Genomic DNA, 26,533 nt, shown 5'->3' with positions numbered 1-26,533 from the left:
AAATCCTATGTGCATACAAATCTCCATGCTCTCTGTCTTCTACCATAGAACTGGCTACCACATACCACAATGGGCTTTATACTGACTTTATATCCTCTAATTTTGTCGCTTGCTCACCTATTAGTTAATATATTCCTGTGCCTTCTTTTTACTTCTGTGATACAAAGATAATAAAAAACACACTCACCCGTGAGTAGGGAGGAGTCAGAGAGGAGAGAGAAAGTCTATAGCAGGTTCAGTCTTTCCAGGCAGAGGATTATGAACAAGCAGGTGAGAGAGTAAGAAATTAAGGAGCAGTCCTGAAGTCTGGAACATTTACTATTAAACTGAAACAACTCTTGAAGCGGAACCTTGGAGGGCACTGAATTTCATAAGGAAGGTCAACACAATTTGTGTGGGGAATGAAAAATGTGGCACTTTTTCTAACAAGGGAAGGAGTTGAAATTTTATTGTGTAACTTCACCTGGCTTCATGACTTCAGGCAATGGAGAGTGAGAATAATATTAATGAGTTGGAAAAAAGTATAGATAAAGGTATGCTAATGAATACAATTTTTAATTGCTAAAATCTTTCAGGCAATAACTGATTTCAGAGGATATAATCTACTTAAAATGACAATTATGTCAATTTAACAACATTAATGCAGCCAAAATATGACAACTTAATGCTGATTATGTTCCATGCATGTTGATAACTATGCTTTCTCTGCATGGAGTCTAATTGAAAAATGATTATCTTATTTTCAAGGTTTATCTTTAACTACAGAATAAAGGACAATGTGGGGCTTTTGTTCCATCCACAATGAACCAACAGTCTGAGTCACAGATTTATCTAGTGATTAAAGTAATCAAGTTCAAGCTAGAAACTAGATAAAAATTTTACAGAACTCTATAGAATCTTTATCCTCTCCTCTTCTTACCCATTAATCATGTCTGAAAGTCTCTTCTACTGTAGGAAATAGAATAGCAATAATAATTTTATTAAAGTCAGTTTCACTTCATTATTTTTAATAAAAGAAACAACCAGCATGTGAAGTTGAAGCATTGATGAACCTTGCAATGATATGCTTTATACAGACTCTTTTCTTTTACTTTGACATATACACACATGGCAAAGAAAAACTGTTTTCAAGAACTGGGCAAGGAGTTAACATATTTTGTCCTAGGATTCACTTTCATAAGAAGGACCCTTTAGTTTCTCATTGTCAGAATGCTATTCTAAGCTGTGGTATAACAAATGCTGAACTTCCAGATTTTAATGGAATGTTCAATATTATAATTTTAAAAAATATTTTATTGATTTTTTACAGATTGGAAGGGAGAGAGATAGAGAGTTAGAAACATCAATGAGAGAGAAACATTGATCAGCTGCCTCCTGCACACCCCTACTGGGCATGTGCCCACAACCGAGGTACATGCCCTTGACCAGAATTGAACCTGGGGACCCTTCAGTCTGCAGGTCCATGCTCTATCCAGTGAGCCAAACCAATTAGGGCCAATATTACAAGTTTTGATCTGGCTTATTTAGATCCAGTGCAGTCCAAGACAGTCTCTATTTTTTTGATGGGTATACCAACTGGAATATATGGCCATTAAATTTACTATAACAAGGGAAGAGAAATGGAGTAAGGGAAGCAGCTCATAGTTTTCTCAGTCACATTCATTATCCTTTTAGACAATTGTTCCAAACCAACAAAGAAGGCTACAAAACATAGAGAAAAACCAAATATTCCTTGAACTCTACATAAGCTCTGCCACAATAGAAATTTGATTATTTCCAAGAAATTAACCCCCAATTAAACAAAAGGGGGATTTAATTAAGTCTGGATAGTTTTTATTTCAGATGGGCTTAATTTTAAAAAACACAAAACCAGTAATATATCTGCTAATTTACTAAAGCCTAGGAAAAGCAACTATTGCAAAATGAAAAGTTTATTTTGTTTACTCTCTCTCTTACACTTTCAATTAAACCCATTAATTAAAGTCCTGTGTTGGTTTGTATTTCCCTAATGTTTCATTGATCTTCTATAAAGTTGTCCAGAATGGTAGAAAGAGGACAGTCGATAGACTTGGACAAAATTGTACAACTTGTTAATATTTCAGCGACTGCTGAAAACATTCTTTACTTGCTGTAGAATCTCTACTACTCCATGGCTGTCTGAAATGACCACCATGAAATCACAGTTCGAGGAAGGTAAACATATTTTCACTCAGGATGGCTATTTTGAGTCAGCCTCCAAGTACATAGTTAAAGCCAAAATGTAGAAAAGGATGAATTAGAGACAGAAGGAATTGTAACATAAAAAGTCTAGGTAGACAAATGATAACATAGAGTAATTGATCTGTATCAAAGTGAATTAACAATCTACTTTCAAGGTTTAAAATAAACAGAAAAAAACAGTTCTATAACCCTGTAGAAATTTATGGGCATTTAGGTGCTTTATATATTTTTAGTTGCAACTATGTCCAGTGTAAGTATGCATAAACATCTGAATGGAAACTATCCTAGTGGAAAAAAGAGGCTGAACATTTTATTTCATTGACTAAATGTCCAGATTAATTGCATCACCACTAATTACACTGTTTAATAGTAGTGGTTTTGCCGTTCCTTTAAACTCTCCTGTAAATAAAACTATCTTTACTCCAAAGAATTGGCTGTTAGATGAATTTCATTATGCTAATGAAGGCCTAACTACTTGTCATATTTTTATTATAGAAATATTTTGGATTGTAATTATCTGTGATGTCTCATACACTAGTAGAAAAAGTACAAAGTTCTCAAGGGAAGTGTCTGATTTACTTGGCTGCTGCTGAATTAAGTTCACGAAACATTTTATTTAGCAGGGTTGATGGAAGACATAATAGTGCAATGGGGCTAGAAAGAAAAGAAAATTCTAGAGACATACCTTTCAAAATGTTACAGATTATGAATTTGAGATTGATCTCAGTAGCCACGATTTTGAATAAAAATCTTAACATGTAATTGGTTCTGAATGTATCCGTTCACTCTTCCATGTAATCTCAAAAGCATGGGCTCTGACACCTGTGTCCTCAATTCCATGCATTATCTCATTCTAGGACAGGTTTTGGCTATACCTCAAATCCTTTCCTTCTGCCTCAAATATACATGGGATAAGGTAGGGGTGAAGCATTGTAATATTGAGTAGGTGCGAAGGCCTTGTCAAATATAACGATTTCCAGCCTATACACTCTACTCTCACTCACCCCAGATTTTCACAGATCCAAATAGTAACCACAAAATATTTTACCTGGTCTTGCCTTTCTTGCTCCACTCTGCTGTACCCTGTCCTATCTATCTATCTATCTATCTATCTATCTATCTATCTATCCATCTATCTATCATCATCATCTATCATCTATCTAATCTATAGACATTTTTACATGCTTTTGAAGTTGAGGTGGATCTGGACATGCAACATAGTTCTCCTCATTCTTTCATCCATTCATCCATTCATCTATCCATCCATCCATCCATTGGTCCGTCCATCCATTAAATTTTTATTGAACACTAAAGTTCACAATGGGCAAACTGGATTGAATCCCAGCAGTTTCATCAAGTTCTAAGAATCTAGTCCCTAATTTTGAAAGCCTGGAGAATGACTTTGGTCAGTATCAAGGGAGATCAAGCATTGATAACACACACGGTACCAAAATGTACATGGGAAACCCAATTATCAATTTGCAATGGAAAATTATTCTCACATGGTCTAGAATATCAGGTCTCCCTAATTAAAAAATCAGTCTATACAATCAGGTAGGTAATGCTCCATGAGAAAATGTATCCCGCACAGACTGATTTGTGATAAAATATAGTCATAAGGAGAGAAGCTACACAAATTGATTTTAATGACATCATTTACCCTGAGACACATTTTACATTGGGGTTGGGGTAAAGCTTGTGAAACTGAGTGGCTGTCACTTAGTCTATTGCTATCACTCTCCCTGTTAGGACAGCCTTATCATTGTGACCAGGAAGATTAATGTTCAGTGGTTGTGATTTTTCTCTTCTCAGTACTTGGCAGGGGCACTTTCCACCCACCCTTAACTACTTGACTCTTCTCTGCTATACATCTTTGACATATACTGATACATTCTTTGCACTCTTTCAAAACAGAGATGATTCTCAATTGGAATATTTTTGCCTTTCAAGGGATATTTAGCAATGTTTGGAGACATTAATGGTTTTGATAATTTGAAGTACAACTAGCATCTTGTGGCTAAGAGCCAGGGAAGTTGCTAACCATTGTAATACACAGCATAGTGCCCACTATGAAGAATTATCCACCCCAAATATCAATAGTGCCAGGATTGGGAACCATGTGCTAGAGATCTTATGATCAACTGTTTACAGTATAGTTTTGTTTGCCTAGGAGTTATTCTGAATCTTAACAGTGACTCTACCAATCACATTTTCTCCCATTGTGTAGATCTCAAGTTTAAATAGCAACATAGTAATTTTTTTTTCCCTTTCCAAGTACTTGACAACAACTCACTATATTCACAGTACTGACAACTACTATTATGTCCATCTTCCAAAAATACAAGTCCGTTCTTTAACTAGCCCTTATAGAGAGTTTTATAGTAATAGTCAAATTTATTGAACATTTAATTTATGCAAGGCACTTTTCTGACCATCTTAATTCATTTAATTTTCACAATATTTTTATGAGGTAAGTACTATTTTATCTCCATCTTACAAATGAGAAACTGAGTCACAGAGAAACTAGCTGTTTAAACACATATGTATTATTAACAATATAAGTATTATTGTCAAGAGAGAAAAAACTGTCTAATGTTCAACTCTAGGTCTGTCAATTATCTAAATACTAGAGGCCCAATGCATGAAATTCGTGCAAGAGTAGGCCTTCCTTCTCCTAGCTGCCGGCACCGGCTTCCCTCTGGCAACCGGGACCCGGGCTTCCCTCACAGCCCCCGCTTCATCTGGAAGGTCATCTGGAAGGATGTCTGGAGGGATATCTGGTCTAATTAGCATATTATGCTTTTATTATTATAGATATAAAAGCTTAAGGGACTGTCTGACCGTTCGACCTTCCAACCAGTAGCTATGATGCACCATGACCACCAGGGGGCAAATGCTCCGACTGGTAGCTATGATGTGCACTGACCACCAGGGGGAAGACATTCAATGGCTGCTGAGTGACAGCAACTTTGCAGAGTGACCTCTCGCACTTTTTATCCACACTTTTTCTTTTTAATTATGGGAAACTGTCCACATCAGCTTGGTTAAAAAAAAAAAAATATCCTCCATTGATGGTACTCCATTCATGCTCATCAGAGAGTCTATCAGCCTGTATAATTCCATTCATGCTCTCTAGGTAGTCTGTAAGCCTGCAGAGTTATTTGCTTTTCCTCTTTTTCTACCCTAGGAGTATCTCTGAACCTCATGGGAAGCCTTTATGGTGTTCTTGACTCCCTAGAGCAATGATGGCGAACCTTTTAAGCTCAGCGTGTCAGCATTTTGAAAAACCCTAACTTTACTCTGGTGCCGTGTCACATACAGAAATTTTTTGATATTTGCAACCATAGTAAAACAAAGACTTATATTTTTGATATTTATTTTATATATTTAAATGCCATTTAACAAAGAAAAATCAACCAAAAAAAATGAGTTCGCGTGTCAGAGGTTCGCCATCACTGCCCTACAGCTTTCACTAGAGAGTTCCTCTCATGAAGAGTGTGGGCTGGAAGCCAGATCCACCTGGGCTGGAATCCCTGTTACTCCACTGACTTACTGCACGGTGTCCAGTTCCTCATTTAACCTCAGAGCTCAGTTTCTCCATATGTCTTCAACGGCGGAAATGAAACATACCTTATAGAGATGCTATGAGGAGTCAATGAGATAATGTATGAAAAAGATTTCTTTCACAGAGAAAGTATTTAGTAAGTACATTTGCTGCATTTTAAAAATTGTTCTGGTTGATGTTCACGGAGTTGTGTGCCTAAAACTGGCCCTGGCTTGGAACTCATAACCCTTCCTTCACTGGCAATGCTCAGATGAACTGGACCCAGCACATGATAGAATTCAGCACATGAAGTCTCAAATTCCCCACAAGCCAAAACCGGTTTGGCTCAGTGGATGGAGTGTCAGCCTGCGGACTGAAAGGTCCCGGGTTCGATTCCGGTCAGGGGCATGTACCTGGGTTGTGGGCACTTCCCCAGTGGGGGATGTGCAGGAGGCAGCTGATCGATGTTTCTCTCTCATCGATGTTTCTAACTCTCTATCTCTCTCCCTTTCTCTCTGTAAAAAATCAATAAAATATATTTAAAAAAAAATTCCCCACAAATATTCACATGCATTACTGATCTTTACAATTTTTCAACAGTGTCAAACAATTTTAAACAAGGCGAAAAGGAACTGAATTCCTGCCAAAAACTGTGAGAGAAGATTATATATATATATCTCTTGGCATTAGCTACCCAATTCGGTCTTCTTTTTATGGGGGACAAGTTAAGGAGTTATCATTTATGCACACAAGCGGTTTTGTTGATCAGCAGGTTGGAGTGGAGTTCTCAGTTGAGCTCTCATTTCTACTCCAACAGAGCTTGTGCAGATATTTGCTGATTTTGTGTTCATAAAAAGCAACATTTCTGTAAGCTAGCCTGTAAGTAGGAAAGGTAACAGGTCTTGGAATAGAAACTGGGAAGCTATTTGGGAATTGATCCAATTCTAAATGTCTGACTTGCCTAAGAAAGCAGAATCTACGTGTGTTTTTTAATTGAATTGACTGTCAATCTCACATTAGTCTTGCCTTTTAATTGTCCTGCATTAGAAACCATACTGACTCTCCTAATCTGCCTCCTGACTATCCTGATTGAGCACCGATTTCACCTTCTGTTAGCTAGATTCATTGGGGCATCTACCCTGGGTCATTCACCTGCATAAATGATATTTATTAAAGTTCAACATGAGAAGACACTATATTTTGTGTTAAATGTCTTATCACAAAGATTACAATCACATTTTCATAACAATAAACCTCATGCTTCAGATGTCTTTATGTCATATCTCAACTCATTACACATTCCAAAGGAGGAAAACAATTTTAAAAGCTTTATATTTCTCATTATGTTTATTTTCCCATCCACTTACTAAGACTGGACCATATTTCAGAATTTCATGAATAGTGAAGGCAGATTTCAAGGAACATCAGAATTATGATGGCATCCTTAACCTGACATTCATAAAAAAATATGGAAGTACATGCTTGGCTGGTTATACCCAGAACTGCACTTAATTTAAACCCAGCTCTTTATTTTTCCCTGAAGTGTCTGCTGTATTTGATATATCTTCAGGTTCCATAGTTGTTTACACCTGCTCAATATCAAGGACATTCCATACTCAGAATAATTTAAGCCAGTTTGATGAACTGATTTGAATAACGACAACATAAAGAAAACAAGCCAGCAGAATCAGATAACTACATCACTTTAGAGCAGAAAAAAAGTGTTAGAGTTCATTTTATTCCTCCCCTCCTTCCCCTTAGTCCCAACGGCAAGGCCTATAGTTATTGACATAACCTAATCCAAAACAAATGGCTCTCAGTTCTTAGATGAGTGCTCTTTCCTTAGCACCATGTTGTCAAATAGGTAAACCCAAGGGTCGTTGCTGCTCACCTTGCTATAGCAATTCTAAATTGCAATGTGTAAATAACTCTGAATAGTGCACTAAACAACAGACTATCAGTAACCACAATTAGTATTCCTTTTTTATTGCTTTATTGACTAGGGGCATTTTGATCAGATATTGAGTGCTCTACTACAAATCTGCAGCCCTAGAGTTCCTTAAAGTTCTATTACCGTCTGCCTACAGGTATCCTTCAGTTATATAATAATCCAACAGCTTACATACTAGTCAAAAGAGTTTGGAAACTTGGGTAGGTCTGAACCCTATAGAGTCCTAATTCTTTCTATTCAAAAAGTGCGGCGAGCCCTAACTGGTTTGGCTCAGTGGATAGAGCGTCAGCCTGCAGACTGAAAGGTCCCAGGCTCGATTCCAGTCAAGGGCATATATATACCTTGGTTGTGGGCACATCCCCAGTAGGAAGTGTGCAGGAGGCGGCTGATCGATGTTTCTCTCTCATCGATGTTTTTAACTCTCTATCCCTCTCCCTTCCTCTCTGTAAAAAATCAATGAAATATATTTTTAAAAAAGTGCGGCGATGTACTATGTGATGTGTTGGCCTTCTTATGTCCCACTGGACTACAATTTTGAAGTCTTCAGGGAGCAGATTCTGGAACCTCTGGAAGGTGAGCTACTTTCCATTGAATCTGATTACTGGCTTTTCTGTTGTAAAAAAAAATGGCTTCAGGCACTTATCTCAAATTCTTCCCTGGGACAGCTGCTAAAACCACTGAAACCCAAGAGTGTATATACCATCTGCCTACTCCATCTGTAGTCCACAGACCCAGTTTTCCTATGGAAAGCCTTTCCATATGAAGAGGAAAGAGAAGAAAAAGAAAACCAAAGGGGAAGAAAAACAAAAAAAACAAGAGGAAAGACTGAGGTCACAGCCACACAAAAAACTGCTGAGTCAGGGCAAAGGGCATTCTATGTGGCTTTAAACACCAGTAACTTGTTCACTGTTGGTGGTTTTTGCTTTTCTTTTGTACCACGTACACTCCTTTATTCTAGTACCAGTGCCCTGTGGTGGCAAATGGTTAAATCAATGCAATGGCTTCTAATGTACATTGCCTTTCCATCTTAAGCAACACTGGAAGCCAATTTTCTCTGTCCACCAAACCAACGAATGCTACTGACCAAGAAAGATGCATTCATTTTGTTCAATGAAAAAAGACAAAAAAGTCTATTGCACTTTCACATTTATAACATGAAACTATATCTTATTATTCTCAATAATAAGAGAGAGAGGGTAAAACTAATACAGCTTTCTATTAAGTAACAACACATTTTAAATAAATACACCAAGCAGGCATATTAATGAGTAAACAAGTAGAATCCTTTAAAGTATTTGCTACTGCTCAGAAGCTTTTGGAATTTTTTTTTTGGTCTAGCTTTCCATAGGAGTTTATATATCTCTGAAGAAATTTATTTTCATTTGTTCATAGATGTCCTTCTTGTTTGGCCCACAATGCTAATAACATACCTATTCTCTAAAATCCTTACAGTTAACACTTAGCACCTCATATAATCAGGCTATTTTAGAAAAAAATTAAATTCATTATCAAAGAACAAAAACGTGTCATTTTGCTTCTGAAATAATTGTGAAGCACTCTAATGTAACTTAAAAAAACCTTCTTAATTGATGACTCTTACTTGAAGCAAAACTATAAAGTAATAGGTTGGTTTAAAACTCAGTTGGATTTGTGTTTTTTGTTTCTTTATTTTTGTTTTGTTTTGTTTTTAAAACTCAGTTGGATTTGATATATCTAGTCCTATGCCTGCATGTCTACCTGTGTTCAACATACCATCCCAGCACATAGGCTAATATTGCTTGAAGATACTCTGAATATTTAATCACGTTATTGATCACCTTTAACTCAGAAAATTTCATTCATTAAAGAAAGATAATTTTTGAGTAGTATAATCCACAGGCTTATGTCACTCTACCTACTTATCACATGCTTATAAGTGTACATTTGTGATGAAAATTACCAGTAATTGGAAAGACTCATTCATGTCTATAAAAATACATTGCCTTATTTAATATTACATGTTTAATAATAGTTAAATGTACTGATTTTCTGCTTAAAACTTAAATTTATTTTTCCTCATGCAATATACCAGGAAGTTCTACTTTAATTTTAATTTAATGCTTTTTAATAGATATGTGGTCACCAGATTCTCTTCACTAGTCCTCTCTCACCATAGTCCTATGGAGGATTATATAATTAGGGAAAAGGAATGTTGACCCTTTACATAACTGTACCTTTTGAAGTGTTGGTAACTACTCATCTTAAAAGGAGATGGTTCCTATAACTTTATTGCTTCTACTTGCTTCTTCATGAAAAATAATTTAGTAGAATAGAGAAATTTAAAAAATATATTGGAAATCTTACAATCTCATTCTTAAGAATGCTTCTTTATAACATAGCAGAGTTATACTAACTTAAAGTTATTAAATATGTAGAGACATCATTGTGAGTTACACTTCAATTGGCTCTCTCATAAAAGTAATTTCTTTCATATCTTAAATCTATGGTTCTCATTTTATTCACACTTTATGCAGTTTCAGAACTTTCATTTTATTGATTTTTGTCTTTTACTTGGTATACACTGGTATTTCTTTTGTCTTCAAATAAATTTAAAGTATTTCCCACTTAAACCATCTCAACAAATGACAAAGTACGGTCTTGGGAGAAAAGTTTAATTTTAACTACCTTCCATTTCATTTTGGAACTTTAAAAATTGGTTGTTGAAAGCCTTCCTCATGTCATCTGGCATGATGGCAGAAAAATATTTAAAATATGTGGCTGTGCTCATTCTGCCTCAAAAATTAATTTGTATTTCTAATAAATGTTAAGGATAGAAAGGCCCAGAACTTCATAAATAAATGAAAGTGATTATTTTTCTAATATTTAAAAACCATATTCAATTGAACCAATGTTGATTAGACTTAAGAGTTAACTATATGCAATCATTATACTCAGTAAAATATTGATACCAAAATAAAGTCAATTTTTACTCTTATCCATTTGAAAATTAATACAATAGTCTTCTGTATTAATTCCACAAATTTCCCTCATAAACTTTTGAATTTATATTATGCAAAAGACAACAGATACATGCTGCCTTAACTTTGTATACCTCACATCCTATATAATAAAGAGGTAATATGCAAATTAACCCTCACACCATCACAAGATGGCTGCCTATGATCAGGCCGATCAAACAACTGAACAAGCAGGCTGTGTGGGGCGATCAGGCCTGTCGGGGGTTAGGGGGGGATGACTAAACGACTGAACTCAAGCAGGCTGCATGGGGTGACCTGGCTGGCAGGGGAGCCATGAGGGGTGACCAAGCCAGCAGGGAGGGCAGTTGGGGGTGACCAGGCCAGCAGGAGGGGCAGTAAGAGGGGACCAGGCCAGCAGGGGGGCAGTTGGGGGAAACCAGGCTGGCAGGGGGGACAATTAGGGGTGCCCTAGGCTGGCAGGGGGAGGCAGTTAGGGGCAACTTGGCTGGAAGAGGGGAGCAGTTAGGCTCAACCAGGCTGGCAGGAGGGGCAGTAAGAGGGGACCAGGCTGACAGGGGGTCAGTTGGGGGCAACCAGGCTGGCAGGGGGGACAATTAGGGGTGACTAGGCTGGCAGAGGGAGGCAGTTAGGGGCAACTTGGCCGGCAGAGGGGGACAGTTAGGGGCAACCAGGCCAGCAGGGGGGCAGTTAGGGGCATCCAGGCAGGCAGGCAGGTGAGCGATTAGGATCTAGCGGTACAGGATTGTGAGAGGATGTCTGATGCCGGTTTAGGCCCAATCCCTGGGATTGGGCCTAAACTGGCAGTTGGACATTCCCCAAGGGGTCCTGATTGGAGAGGGTGCAGGCTAAGCTGAGGGGACACTCCCCTCCCCCGGCATGAATTTCATGCACCAGGCCTCTAGTATTATAAAACAATCCCATGCAAACTCTAAATAAATGCTAACTTAGTGCTTCTGAATTTGTCTTTTGTGTACTTTCAAGGTAATTGAAATCCTATTTGATGGATATTCTGAAGTATGTTGAGTCTTTTATACATATATGTATATCTTTCTCGGTTAATCTTTATCATATTCCAGATTACAGCACTTTTGTCTTATCATTATTTACTCATTTTCCTTAAAGTTCCATTACATAAAAATTCTATATAGCCTGAAATCTAATAGTAAAAAAAAATTATTTACTATATTTATTTAAAAATTAACATTCACTTTATTTATTTATTTTTTAAAATATTTTTTATTGATTTTTTACAGAGAGGAAGGGAGAGGAATAGAGAGTTAGAAACATCGATGAGAGAGAAACATCGATCAGCTGCCTCCTGCACATCCCCTACTGGGGATGTGCCCGCAACCAAGGTACATGCCCTTGACTGGAATCGAACCCGGGACCCTTCAGTCTGCAGGCCGACGCTCTATCCACTGAGCCAAACCAGGCAGGGCAACATTCACTTTAAAACAACAGGATCTTAAGACCATTTATAACCTTATAAATTATACAGTTAGCAGCTAAAAGGCACAAGTTTATGTACCAATTTAGGCCTTAATGAATATAAATCATGCAACGGGCTAATCTACAGAAAATATCAAGATCCAAAGACTCCGTTCCTAAGGATCTTTTTCCTATGATTCAATTTGAAAGAATGACAAACTTATATCATGAGAGCCACTATATGTGCAAATGTGTGCATATGTGTGCACTCATCTTCATCATATGCCCAACAATTCTCTGTGACCAAGTCCCACCTTCTCTTCCTAGAGATACAGCTTTAAAAACAGTGATTTTGAAGAATAAGGTTTGAGACAATGTTCTAGGGAAACAAGTGAAATGGCCAAATATAGCCAATCCTTGTTTATGGGCTGGAAAAGATGAATGAAATTTAGTATTATCTACAGTGAAGGCCTAGTAGAAACCTGGGCTGTCCACCTCCCTCCCACGTGTAGAACAGAAATCAGCCAGCAGCCAGGTCCAGACTTCCTTCAGAAGCGGGGAGAGGAGTCGAGGTGTCCACAACTAAAATGGGTTGAGTGTGCCTGCTGTGTGTGAGGGAGCGAGTCTCTGGAGCCCTCATCCCAGAACGCTTTCTTACTAGAGGCCAAAAAAATCAAGCCCTAAGACGTTGCTCCTTGGTAGTTGTAGTTGTAGTTGTAGTTGGTGGTGGCAGTGAGCAGAATTACTCAGTTGGGTCTTCCTTTTAAGAAATTTAAACCACCCTCACATAGTTACAAGGTGACTAGTTTTGTTTCCATTGAGTTATCCGGGACTTACTCCTGGTGCCATCAGTAGATATACAGAGGTATACATATTAACTTATGCCTGTATAAGAGCAGTGACAAGCTCTTCAGTAACATTTTCCTTTTATGTTGCTGGGTACACATGAAAACCAATCAGGCTTTTTTGACAAAAGAGACTCCGTAAGAAATGTCACGACATACCCAAGGCCAATAGATACACTGAACACACTTTTAAGTTTCTAAATTATGACAGGATTTTTCACACTCCTGACACATTTTTGCTGCACAGTCTCTGGAAGTGTCTGAACATTTCATTAAAAGATATACTGAGTAAAGATAGTGGATTGCTTAGGTCCAATCAGTAAAAAAGTGATTATAGATAATATAAATCAGAATCGTCTCTATCAAGATTTTTTTAAACTTTTATATCAAGTTAAGAGTATTGTTAGTAAATGCTGTTATTGGAATTGTCTATTAAAAGTGGCAGTTACAAATTAAAAAAAATAATTGCATGAATATAATATTCAGATTCATTGAGTTTCTAATCATCTCCTTTATAGGAGCTATTCACCAATTTCTAATTGAATTTATGACCTTGTACTAAAATCACATCATGAAACTCTATGTTTACTCATATAAGCCAAGTTATTTTACCCTTATATTTATTTTTCCTTCAGAGTATTTCTTTGGTATCTAAAGAGAGATGACTTATTTATGAAGCTAATTAACTAATGTGAAATTTACTTCTATTATCTTCATATTTAATTAAGACCTATTTGTTTCATTGCCTTAGCAATGACTACAAGTATTCCTGAATGTCAGCCTCTTATCTATTTCTCTCAGCTTTTAAACATAATAAAGTGCCCAGATTCTTTATTTGGTATTTCATATCTCCTTTCTCTCATGTCACAAAAGATAAATTTACACAGCTGCACCGACAACATCACAGCTTTGAAAATGAGTCCACCGTTACCTTAAAAATAGTACAGTCACTTACTTTAATCCATCTTCCTCTGCCATCACTCTAAGGCCAAACTTACAAATTTAAGAATGCACTTTTCTGAACTTCTAGTTTTAAAGTAAGAGTCCAAAGGTCTATTCACTTAACTAACACACACTGACAAAATATCAATCAACAAGCATTCTCAATTAGGAATATTTGATAGTGCTGCCCTGGCATATCTATTTTAATGAACAGACAGTGCTAACAATGGCAAGAGTCCATCTTCCCAAAATGTGTGTAGGTGAAAAGGGTAGGGTGCTGAATTATTCGCTTCACTCTCTGTTTGTTATCAGCATTTCAGTATAATCATCCATGACCTATACATTTTACATGGTCTGGTACTTCTATCCCAGGGGGGTGATATATATAATTTGCTTTATTTATCCTAGCTAAGTTTTTATTTTTTAAATATATACCTTTCAGAGCCCATAGCTTTGAGTTTGTTAAGTTCAGAGGAGAACTGAACCAAAAGGAAGACACACAACACCCACCAATCTGAATTTCTGGAGATACTGAAAAGTCTCTGGAGATCCTGGACTCTACCTTGAGGACGTAGATTTTGATATCTATCTAAGATCCTTGAAAAATCCTTGAATTGTCACACAGTTATGGAAAATTCTCAAATGAGCTGTAACAGGTACTAAGAAGTTGATTTGTAACTTTCATCATTTTACCAACTCCTCTCTTTTGAAGTGCACCTGTTCATAATCAGGAATTATTGTGGATTTCTATAGGTTTCATATAAGAGATTTGTATCCAACACTCAACAACATCACTTTCTAAGAGGTACAGGACATTTAGCTTCACTTTCCAATGAACAATTTCCTGTTCATTTATGAGATTCCTCTGTTACAAACCAGAGAGGAGGCTGGGAGTCACTGTGACTTCAGCTAATAAATTCAATTTACATTTCCGGGTGTGGCCCTCTACCCCGATCATGAGTCATTCTGAATCACCAGCATCCTGGACTAGAACTCATATTTCTCAATATCAACTGGAGGAGTAAGTTAGGTTTTATAGCTTAAAAACCAAAAGTCTCTTCTGGCTACAACTTCATCATGAACCACACAATTGCAATTATAAACTTTTGCATTTAAAACTTCCATATCTCAAATAAGTTTTCTGTCCCAAATGCCCACCATAAAAATCAGTGTGATTTAACTTTTCTTTGAAACAATGGGTATATTGCTGAACATTTATCTGTTAAAATAGAAAATAAAATCGCCTGTTATACTCACATGGCACTGTGCGGAGGTAGAGGTTGTCACGAATGATTTGCTGAAGTTCGTGGTCCACGGAACCCTTCTGAAATCGTAAGTTGAGGTAGTGACGAAGATCCTTATCAACAATTCCTCCTAGAATAATAGAGTTTCTTAATAAAGAATGTTGAAAAATATTTTAAATTGTAATCTGATTCTGTTATAAATATACACATGAACCTATTTAAAAGATGCATCATTTCACATTGCTCTTTTGACCTTCTAAGACATTTACTGCCATAATAATAAAATATAACATTTACTGAGATAATAATTGTCTACCAGGTGTGTGCCTGGTGTTTTACATGAATTCTTTAATTTATTTTTCATTTCGAATGAAGGCAGAATGTATGTAATACTCCTGAGCTAATACTGAAATGCCATAGTATAGCTTATTGAATAACCAACAAGATTTTTTTTTTCTATTTCACATTTTCCCTTTTCTCTAGCCTCTGGCAAGCACTACACTACTTTTCTGTCTCTATGAATTTGACTGAAGGTATCTCATGTGAGTAGAATCATATAATATTTCCCTTTTGTGACTGGCTTATTTCACTTAAAAGTTTGACAAGATTTTTATTTAAAGCTACTATGGGTTAAGATAAGTATGGTAATATAAAAAATGAAAAAGCTACACAAATATTAATGTTTTATTTCCTTTATAAAATCAAATTGATTTATCTGTCCTATAAAATGTGCAGATGTTCATAACTAGAAATCAAGATTTTATTATAAGTATTATGTTATTATTACAGAAATAATTTTGAGTTTATTTGCTATTATAATCTAATATTTGCCATTAATGCCATTAATGAAAAATAAGTTGGCTATAGGTAAGCAAGCTAATATTGTGGGTTTACCCAAGATTATTTTTTTTAATCCTCACCCAAGGATATGTTTATTGATTTTAGAGAGAGAAGAAGGGAGAGAGAAACATTGATGTGAGAGAGAAACATCAATCAGTTGCCTCCCGTATGGGACCATCTGGGGATGGAACCCATCATCTAGGTACGTGCCCTGACCAGGAACTGATCCCACAACCTTTTGGGTGTAAGGGACAACTCTCCAACCAACTAAGCCACCGGGGTGAGGCCAAGATTAATTTAAAGATAAATATTTAAAGACAATTGTATGAAATTATGAAGATTAATCTAAGGCTCTTTTTATTCTTATACTTGAAAGTGAATTCTAAATCAAAATATCTATAAAAATATAAGTAAAAATTATTAAAACCTTTAATTTTCAAATATATTTGGGTAGTTGAGTCAAGACAAAGAATCAATGAGAGAAGAAAGAGAAAATCTATAATAGTCACAAAATCATATTCTCTTCAAATCCTTTTGAATATTGAAATTACAGTTCATCAATCTATTTACACCACTATGACCACATAAAGGTAACATTCAGTGGGTGTGCATATATGGATACAAACATTTTTTACTCAAATAGTAGTTAATATATTTGCAAACTGCAACATTTCTGGAGTTTTCAAATCCATTGTTTTAGTTGCCTCTTAATCTGTTGGTACATCCTCAGTAAGATGCCATAAGAAATACAATTTTTAACTAAATTCACTATCAAAATCCTTACTCTCCAAATAGTGTTTCTCATATATTTCAGTAAATAGTCTTAATTTATTTTTTCACCCAATATAACATAGTAGTGACAAACAAGTTACACCAAAGGAAAACATATTGCTTATTGGGTGCATATAGATATTACATCCAGAATGCTTGCACATAGAATTTTCCAAATTCAGTCAAGCAGCAGAGCAGTCAGAAATGGAAGTCACTCAAAACTGCCAGCACTGATATCAACAATTACCTAGTATTTACATCTTCAAATGCCCTGAAATAGTTGATAATTAGAAGTCCTGAAATTCTGTTTTTCTCCCTTGATCTTTTCAGGCCAGCCGAACTTGCTTATCCTTGCTAGTTCATCATAGCTACGGAGCATGATCATGCCTGACTGTTCTCTGCCAAGTTCTCAGTCTACAGGTCCTTCAGCAACTGCACTCTATCTTTCTTACTGTCTAATATGTGGGACATGCCAAGTGAAGAGATGTTTTCTGGTAGCCAAAGAATATGCTAATGATAGAACAATAGATGTAGTATGTCCACCAAGGTAAAGAATCATTCACCTAATGTATGTAACATGGATAAGCTCACATGTGTAGTTCAGGATTATTGTTCCTGAAAATATGGATATTATCAGTTTAAAACCATTTCTGCTACTACAAATATGCCACATTAGCTCTCACAAGATTTATCAATGTAAAAACACACACACACACACACACACACACACACACACACACACACAAACAAAAAGGCTGTGTATTCACTCAGCGACTTTAATATATTTTTGATTTTTTAATCTATTGATATGAGTATGTCAATACCTTTATTCCCCTATGAAAGAACCTGCTGCAGCTTATGAAACTGATATAGATTTTTTCATTAATTAAAATGAATTGTCACAAATTACTGAATTTGTTTTGGAAGGACTTTTCCTGCCTCATATTTCATAAATACTTTATCGTCCATCACAATTTATTACAGCATCTTACAAGTAAGTCCATTTTATTTACCCTCTATCTTTGTTATTGCAAATTCTGCTAGTTGCCTACCCAATATTCTTTCCTATATTCTTTCTTATTGAGAACCATGATTTAATTTCAAGTCCAAACATACTTAGCCCCAGGACATGGATCCCAGTGGTTGGAAACAGTTATACAATCTAGCTCCCCACTTTCCTAGCTGTCCTTACAGCTTCTGATAGCTATGTTCTGGCCATTGAGACCTAACATAGAAAGATGGGATTTTTTTATTCATTGAACTAGATTTGGTATCTGGGATATATTAGCCATATTCTGACCATAAAGTGACTTGCACAAGGAAAAATCCAACATACTCAGGATATTAGAGGTAAAGTTAGAAACAGCCTGGGTCCTTAATGGTTTCAGTGAGCAGCTAAAATAATATCAGCAAATATTCACCTTAATAAATCTTTTTATATGAGGAAAAAGTGTGTACTCATTTTCTAAAACTATTATGCGTTTCTGTCATTTGCAACTGTACATGATCCCAATAGATATATGTGTATATGAAATGTTTTACATACGTATATACAATATGTATATACACATTTAAAAGAATGTTTTTTATTATAAATTTTATTTAGAGAAAAATTAAGCAACAGATAGTGGGCAATGAGTGAGCTAAAAAGAGAGTCTGAGTCTCAAGAATGCCTGATTTCAGGCATATAAGTTAATATTTTAAAATAAGCAAAAAATAGAAGATTCTACATACTATTCAATAAATGCTATCTATTATTAAAATAAATAAATTGCTACCTTATTTTCCATAGCTGTAATTTTTTTATTTTATTGTTATTGTTTGTCGGTAAAGTTTCTGTTTTTGTCATTTATTATTGCTACCTAAATCTGGTAGCTCATAGGATGTCCACATGAATCCTTCCATCAAGCATAGCACTGTCCAGTCCAGTGTCCCTTAGCTGTGTACTCATCTCTTCAACAAAATTCAGTGGTTTTTACTTACTATTATTTTTAATAGTTATTGAATTATTTCACTTAATTGTGAAAAACTTCATTATCTTTATTTTACAAAGTAAAACAATAGATTAAAAGATATAACACCTTCTGAAATCACTCATTTGTCGATAAGAGATCTGGGAAGGATTTGAACCCTATGATTCTGCTTCTGAAGAACATCACCCATTTGAGATGAAACTTCAGAGCCTAAAGCAGTCTTCTTTCTCAGCATGACCACAAACAAGTTCTCAACCTGACATCAAAGTATAACTTAAGAAGAACCCTTAGGAGAGAAGTTAATTCAAATTCTTCATATTACAAATGAGGAAACTGAAACTCGCTCAAATTATTTGGCACTGGGTTCAAAGCAAAGATGGGGGGATTGTGAAAAGCATCAGGGAATCAACTCCGATGAATTATTTTGGGGGAAAGTCTACATATTACCACTTGAAAATGGTGTGCATCTCTGCACTTACAAGTTTTCTTAAATATCTGCAGTGGAACTGCTTTGTCCCCCCCACTACCTGAATGCTTAGATGGAGGAAGCAGAGACAAATACTCATTGGATCATATGAACAGAATCTCCTTGGTATATTCCGTAAGAAAAATTGCTAGTCTTAACCTTGTAGCTAAAGTGAGACAATCTTCCTAAGGTTGAGGGAGAAATCTATCAGGCTCTATAATGTTTGTGCCAACAGTCTGATTGCTAGTAGCTGGCCAGAGAAATACCATACCTCATTCACGGGCATGAACATTGGCTCAACTTTCCCCTCCAACAACTTCTGGAATGACATGCACCTTATAAACTTAATGTAAACTGGGGAGAATAGTTCACTGATTGGGATGGTGGAGGGTGTGTAGAAAGGGAAAGGTGGAGATGATCAGCAAGTCAAAGTCTGGCTCATTCTGTCATTTATTCAGCCAAATTAGGCTACTCTAACATTCTACTGGCCTTATTTATTTTTTCTTGTCTTTACCTCAGTTTTTCTCTATTCATACACAACAAGCTGCTAAAGCAAGCATTTGATTTTTTGTTTGTGCTTTATCTTTTGTAAAGCACATTTATCTGCTTTATCTGTACTATCTTCTTATCCATTTCTCTGCTTTATCTGTACTATCTTCTTTTGGTAACATCACTTTGATTTCCTTTTTCTAGTGGCTATATCTAGCTCATTCTGTATAAATATGGTCAGATATTTAGCCTATCTTCCCTGCCCTCACTTAGCCAATTAAAATAAAAATATTAAGCTAGGTGGCTTAAAAAACAAATATTAATTTCTGGTTTGCAGATAGCTATCTTCTCCTTGTGTCCTCACATGTTTGGAAGAGAACTCATCTCACTAGTGTTTCTGCATATAAGGGTACATATCCCATTCATGAGAGCGCCACTCTCATGAGCTAACTATTTCCCAAAGCCCCCACCTCCTAGGATTTAAACATATAGCTTTTGAAGAGGAAATAAGCAGTCTGTAAGAGTAGGTACAGATATAATAAGGCCTCCACTATATATAAATTCCTTGTTTCCATATTAAGTACTTACCAAGTATATCTAATAGTTTGGGGATTTTTTATTTTTGTAATTAGACAACCAAATTATTTTATTAGTTAACTAGAGGCCCGGTACACGGATTCATGCACTGGTGGGGTCCCTTGGCCTGGCTTGAGCCCTATCACAATCTGGGACCCTTGGGTGATGTCGGAGAGCGGGTTTTGGACTGATCCCCGCAGGTCAGGCTGAGGGAACCCCTGGTGCACAAATCTGTGGACTGGGCTGGTTTCAGCCTGATCCCTGCAGGCCAGGCCAAGGGACCTCACTGGTGCACGAATCCCTGCACTGGTCCTCTAGTATGCATATAAGATCTTTGGTTAATCTCTTCCCACACTCCCCCCAGCAGCAACCTAACCCACAGCTTATTCCATGAGGAATCAGGCTCCCTCCTCTCCCTCCCTCCAGGGTGTGGGTGAAGCATTTTCAGGGCCAACAGTGCCCCAGCAGCAACCTAACCCATGGCCCTAACCCATGGGGAATTGGGGTTCCTCCTTTACTCATCAGAGAATATGCCCCCTGGTGGTCAGTGCATGTCATAGCTACTGGGCAAATGGTTGAACAGTTGGACGGTTGCTCAGGCTTTTATATATATAGAAGATTATAATCATAGACCACAAGTTAGTTATAGCTCATAAGAAACAAAGCCATGGATAATCTCTTTGATTTATTTGTATTTTCTGAATTATCCAGGAAGCTAAGATTATCAACAGAAAATTGACTTCATACATTGTCTTTGCCAAATAAGTAGTACAATTACCAAGAAAAATGGTCTGTAAGGAATTGGAAGAAGAAAAAGATCTATCCATATGCCTTAAGATATTCCCATAAGTAATTGCACATTTATTTTTTATTTTTTTATTTTTTTGCACATTTATTTTATGTTGGTTTATTGGATGGTGGGGAAGTGGGGGAATAGACAGTAGAAAAGTACTATGGGCTATGTTGCTATATTCCTTCTTCAGAAATACTTTCTGCTTGACTCACCTCAAAAATGGAGAAATAAATCACAGAAAAGTTGATTGATTCTGTTATAATCCACAGTCACAAAATAGGTGACAGACACATCTAATCCAGTCTGCCGGAACAATCTCCATCCCCCTTTTAGGTGGAAAATTGTGTCTTTGGTTTCTGATGATCTATAGGCCCATCTCATTTTCAGGAAGCTAGAATACTGCACCAAATCACCGGATGCATTTGATTTATAATAGTTGTTTTATAAATTATAAGTCAGTAAAACCATGCTTCTTTCAATAATTTTAGTAATAATAATTTTAAATAGGAGCACACATATAAGAGCCATGGTAACTCACTGCAGATGCCTTGCTTGGTAAATTGCTTTTCCATAGCTGGAAATATTTAGGTATATGAAATTTCTACTCATAATATTAGCGAGTATAGTCAATCCTTTTATCATGTCTTGATATCTTTGCATGTTGTTTTTCTTCAAAAATTAAGTAGTATTACACATTTTATAGAAGAAATGCAATAATACAAGAGACAACAAATCATTGTAGATCATTAGGAGATTTAAAACTAGAGAGAATAATCATTATTTTAGAGAAAATGACAGAGGTAAATGTAAGTGGTTTACAATATTCTCTAGTTCATGTTGAAAATGACTTTTTATCATTTTCTTCCCTCTACTGTTGCACATATATTATTATTGTGTTTAATTGTTAGCTTTGGTCTCAAAGTAAAAGTTAAAGTTATTCTTAGAGTTTTGATTATAGGCTCTCATGGAGAAAGAAAAATAGGTACTTGCTATATGCCTGGTATTGTGCTAGGTGTTGTACAGCATTCCCCAAAATTTTAAAATCAAGACATGTACTGATGGGACATAGTTAAAAACAAACTGAACTATATTTTCTATGTTTTGAGATGGCTAATTTATTTTTGGAATAGGGTATTTTCTGTTAATTTCTTTGACTCACCTAACTTCTAAACATTAGTTGATCTTTATCAAAAGCAATATGTCACAACAAATTCAGCATCACGAAAGAAAAAGATATATGTTCAAAAAGGAATCAGACCCAAATTCAATCCTTTTTCTTAAAAACCTGATATTTTTACCATTATAAGTTCAAAAAGGAAAAAAAAAATGCACCCAAATAAGGTACTAGGTAGTTATGAATTATTTAAAATCATTGAAGGCTAATAAATCTTAAAGCTCTAAGATTCCTGCATAAAATTACTGAGGTCAAATGAAGAAACTATTATCCAAAACATCTACATAATTCAGCAGGCAAAAATTTTCACTATGGGAATTGGCTCACTGCCTTTCTAAATGTATTCCAAAGTCTAAGCCTAATTTTTAAATATTGCAGGGATAAAAATATCATGTTATTTTTGCAATCAAATTTAGGAATTTACCTGCATTAATTTAAAAAAGAATATAAAATAAACTGCTCATACTATGTATGCCTAAAACACATTCATTTATAAAACTAAAAGTGAGCATATAAATGATATTTAAACAATGAATATTTCAGCTTATTTTCACTTTATTAACAAGCTACTATGCCCAAGTAATCAAAAACTATATTTTTAAAGAGGTGATGCTTATTATGAGTAAAATTGATGGGGATTAATTAGCAGGATTAGATTTGTGAACGGTTGCATTATTTTATGTTTTGAGAACTATAAGACAAGGCCAGACCTCTCACTTTAGGTTTTGCTAACCTGCTTAGACTTAAAACTACCTAATGACCTGGCATAATAGATGGTCCACTTCAATTGGCTTCATTCTGAAAAGTATCATGACATAGAACATGTTGTCCAAATCAACTCTACCTTCCTCCCACCCCCCAAAAAAAACCCCACCATAGCTTTATTGATGAGCCCATTTTCAGTGACAATACAAAAAAACCCTTTAAATTTTGGGTTCAAAAAGAGAGACTAATATATCTTCTATAGGCTGTGCCGGAAGCCAGTCCATCCTTGCTGCTTGACACAGTCGCTGCAGGACAGAAACATCTGCACAGCATATGTTTCAAGGGACCTGGCGTATATAGCATACTGTTCTTAATATGTTTGCTCCCCTTAGCGCTGTGTGTTTTAACCAAGGTCACCTCTCCGAGAAAGGTTGTTTCCCCAGGTAGGGATTTTTCCCTGAAGTTAGGGAGGGGATGAAACTCCTTAACTAAGTGCCAGGCGGGTAGTTAATCACTTTAACTACAAACAATCATGCTTAAGCTACATAATCTTTACTCCCTGGAATGGAGATAAGAAACACCCTAACCTTTGTAATAGAAATTGACAGGATTAAAATCAACTGGTATAAATACGGATGTAACAAGACAATAAACAGCAGAACCTCTCTGGAGATCCAGACCAGAACTTGGCTGGAGATCCTGGCTAGAGATCCTGGCTAGGCTGCTGATCAACTGAACACTGTCTCCGTGTCCTTCCTTCTTCGCCGACTCCGTCCACGCCTTTGGGGACCCCTGGACCCGCTGGGGTTGGACCCCGGCATCGCTGTATCATGATCTATCAGTAACAATGAAGTCATGACAATGCTTGAACTGCTGCTACAGGCTGATTTCAAATAATAAGGAATGTATTCTGAAAAGGATGTCAATAAGTATTCACTGAATTACATTCCTACTCAATGGATGATTTAAATAATTCGCCCAATAATGATAACTATTTAAATGCATGAATACAATAATATATAGTAAATGAATTTTGTAAAAGTGCAGAAAGGTTTCCTGTCACAAAAGATGGTTTTGCCATTACTATTTTTTGGACAGATACTATTTGCTAGGACATACAAGTGGCTTTTAAATGGTTAATCGATGGTATAAAAACCACATTTAGATGAACTTTTACGTTCTTTTTTTTAAACATATTTTTATTGATTTCAGAGAGAAAAGGAAAGGGAGAGAGAGATAGAAACATCAATGAGAAGAAATCATTGATCAGCTGTCTCCTGCACGCCCCCTACTGGGGACTGAGCCCACAATCCGGGCATGTGACCAGACCACCAGGAATGGAACCGTGATCTCCTGGTTCCTAGGTGGACACTCAACTACTGAGCCATACTGACAGGGAAGAATTTACTGTTTTGATGGTGTGGTTTTATCATGGCATATCCCTATCAAACAATTGATCTTATGTTCCACTTAAAATCAGGCAATAGCTAAAGAAATTTAAACAAAAATACCAAAATTCTCCTTGTGAATAGAGTTCCTAAGAATTTACTATTTTAGGAGGCTACTTTTCAATTTCTATGGCTTGGGTTATTTATATGTAATACTGAAGGACAATGTGCATGTAAATATTGCTGTCACAAGTCTATAATAAAATTGGAAAAGCCTGGAATACTGATATGGAACTTATCATTGTTTACCTTCACAAGTACTTCTCAGCAACATAATCTGAATAAATCACTACTGTTTTTCTAAGCAGCTATCACCCTATCAGCATGCTAATAGTTAGAGATAGCAATCATGTTCTTCATAAGCACAATACAAATCATCAACAAGCTGCAACTTTTCTATCCCTCACTCTTAAATATCATGCTTAAAATTACCTTCCTTTTTCTATTTCACTTGGTTTATATCTCTACTCAAAAATTGTTCCACACCCTGTCTAAACTTGCTCATCTCTCACAATCCCATCCCCATCATCATTCACTATTCTCCTACCCCACTTGTTTATATAGCAGTTACCCTTACCTAAAATTGTATCACACATTTACTTGTTTAATTGCTTATTGCCTAAGTTGTTCCTTAGAACATAAGTTCTATGAGAGAGCAGAGTCTGACATTTAGTAGTCATACAACTGGTATTTGCTCATTGAAAAATGAAATGGATACAAATATAAAGCATTTTCTGGAGAAACTATAAACACCGCACAATAGCACCACACAATAATATCCTATTATTTCTCACAATGCCTACTTTTTCTACATTAATTGTTTAACAGGCTCCATGACTTATTTATATTACAAATTAGATGAAGATTCATGACCAGTAAGGGCAATTAGCAAATTTTATAAATTATGCCAACTCTTTATATGTCAATCACAATGGACTAACTTTTTTACTAAATTTGGCTTCCTAATGTAAAATGCATTTTTACTTTATTCTATTAATAAAATCAAAGCACATTTTATAAGAAAAAGTTTATTTGAAATTAAAGTATCAGATGATTTATGAGTGCCAAGTTCTATTTCCTGCTGTGAGTGTTATATAAAACTTGATTTAGTTCTGTCATCCAAAATTTCGTCTTTAGCAATCACCATATAGAAAAGAATCATTGAATATAATATAAAAATAATTATTTGTTTCTTCAATATATTCACACAAGATAGGAAGCTGTATAGAACATTAACTATAAGGCCAGCATGCCATCACTATATTTTAGGGACAGTTAGCATTAAAACAAGTTAGTACCATCATTCTGGCCTTCAGCTGAAATTTATATTAAGTAAAAAGGAAAGCTTTTGACCTAGTGAATCATCATGAAGAAAAGTGGATGCCAAATACAATTATTTTTAGTATGTAATTTTTCATGCTTTGGAACAGTATTTACAAAACAAATATTTTCTATCATTCTCTTGGTTTCAATCAACATAAGACTACAGGGCACACTGACCATTCTGAAAGTGGAACATCAAGTTTAGGTTCAAATTTATTTCTTAACCATTAATTTAGAAACTATCAAGTGTTAAAATTTTAAAATATATAAAAATACTGAAGTAGAAACAGTCCATCTGTAGCTTTTAGAGGGTCTATTATTAAAATGAAGCCTGTGGCAAAGGACATTAGTCAAAAGAAATAGTTTCTAAACAGAATATTTAACACTCAAAGTAGTAAGCGTATGGTCAAGAATGTGAGAATTTCATCGGTCATTTATTATTGGATGTAGTCAGTTAAAAAAGCAACTTTTTAACTTTCTAAAATCTGGATGCTCAAAGTCACTAATCATCCGAGAGATGCAAATCAAAACAACAATGAGGTACCATCTCACACCTGTCAGACTGGCTATCATCAACAAATCAACAAAGGACAAGTGCTGGAGAGGATGTGGAGAAAAAGGAACACTTGTGCACTGCTGGTGGGAATGCAGACTGGTGCAGCCACTATGGAAGACAGTATGGAGTTTCCTTAAAAAACTGAAAATGGAACTCCCATTTGACCCTGTGATCCCACTTCTAGGAATATATCCCAAGAAACCAGAAACACCAATCAGAAAAGATATATGCACCCCTATGTTCATAGCAGCACAATTCACCATAGCT

The 26,533-nt window shown here is 35.9% G+C and overlaps 1 protein-coding gene across 3 annotated transcripts in view; it reads right to left on the bottom strand.

Moving 5' to 3' along the window:
• Window positions 1-26,533, bottom strand: part of MAGI2 (membrane associated guanylate kinase, WW and PDZ domain containing 2) — a 1,132,900-nt gene that overhangs the window by 792,534 nt on the left and 313,833 nt on the right. For all 3 annotated transcript variants that reach the window (XM_081102532.1, XM_081102533.1, XM_081102534.1), the window contains exon 2: window positions 15,166-15,282. In XM_081102532.1, coding sequence (XP_080958658.1) covers window positions 15,166-15,282 — 117 coding nt within the window. The remainder of the gene's footprint in view (window positions 1-15,165; window positions 15,283-26,533) is intronic.

Source organism: Myotis nattereri, assembly GCF_964212035.1.
Source record: "Myotis nattereri genome assembly, chromosome: 11".
NCBI lineage: Eukaryota > Metazoa > Chordata > Mammalia > Chiroptera > Vespertilionidae > Myotis > Myotis nattereri.
This window is presented reverse-complemented; position numbering and strand designations above follow the sequence as displayed.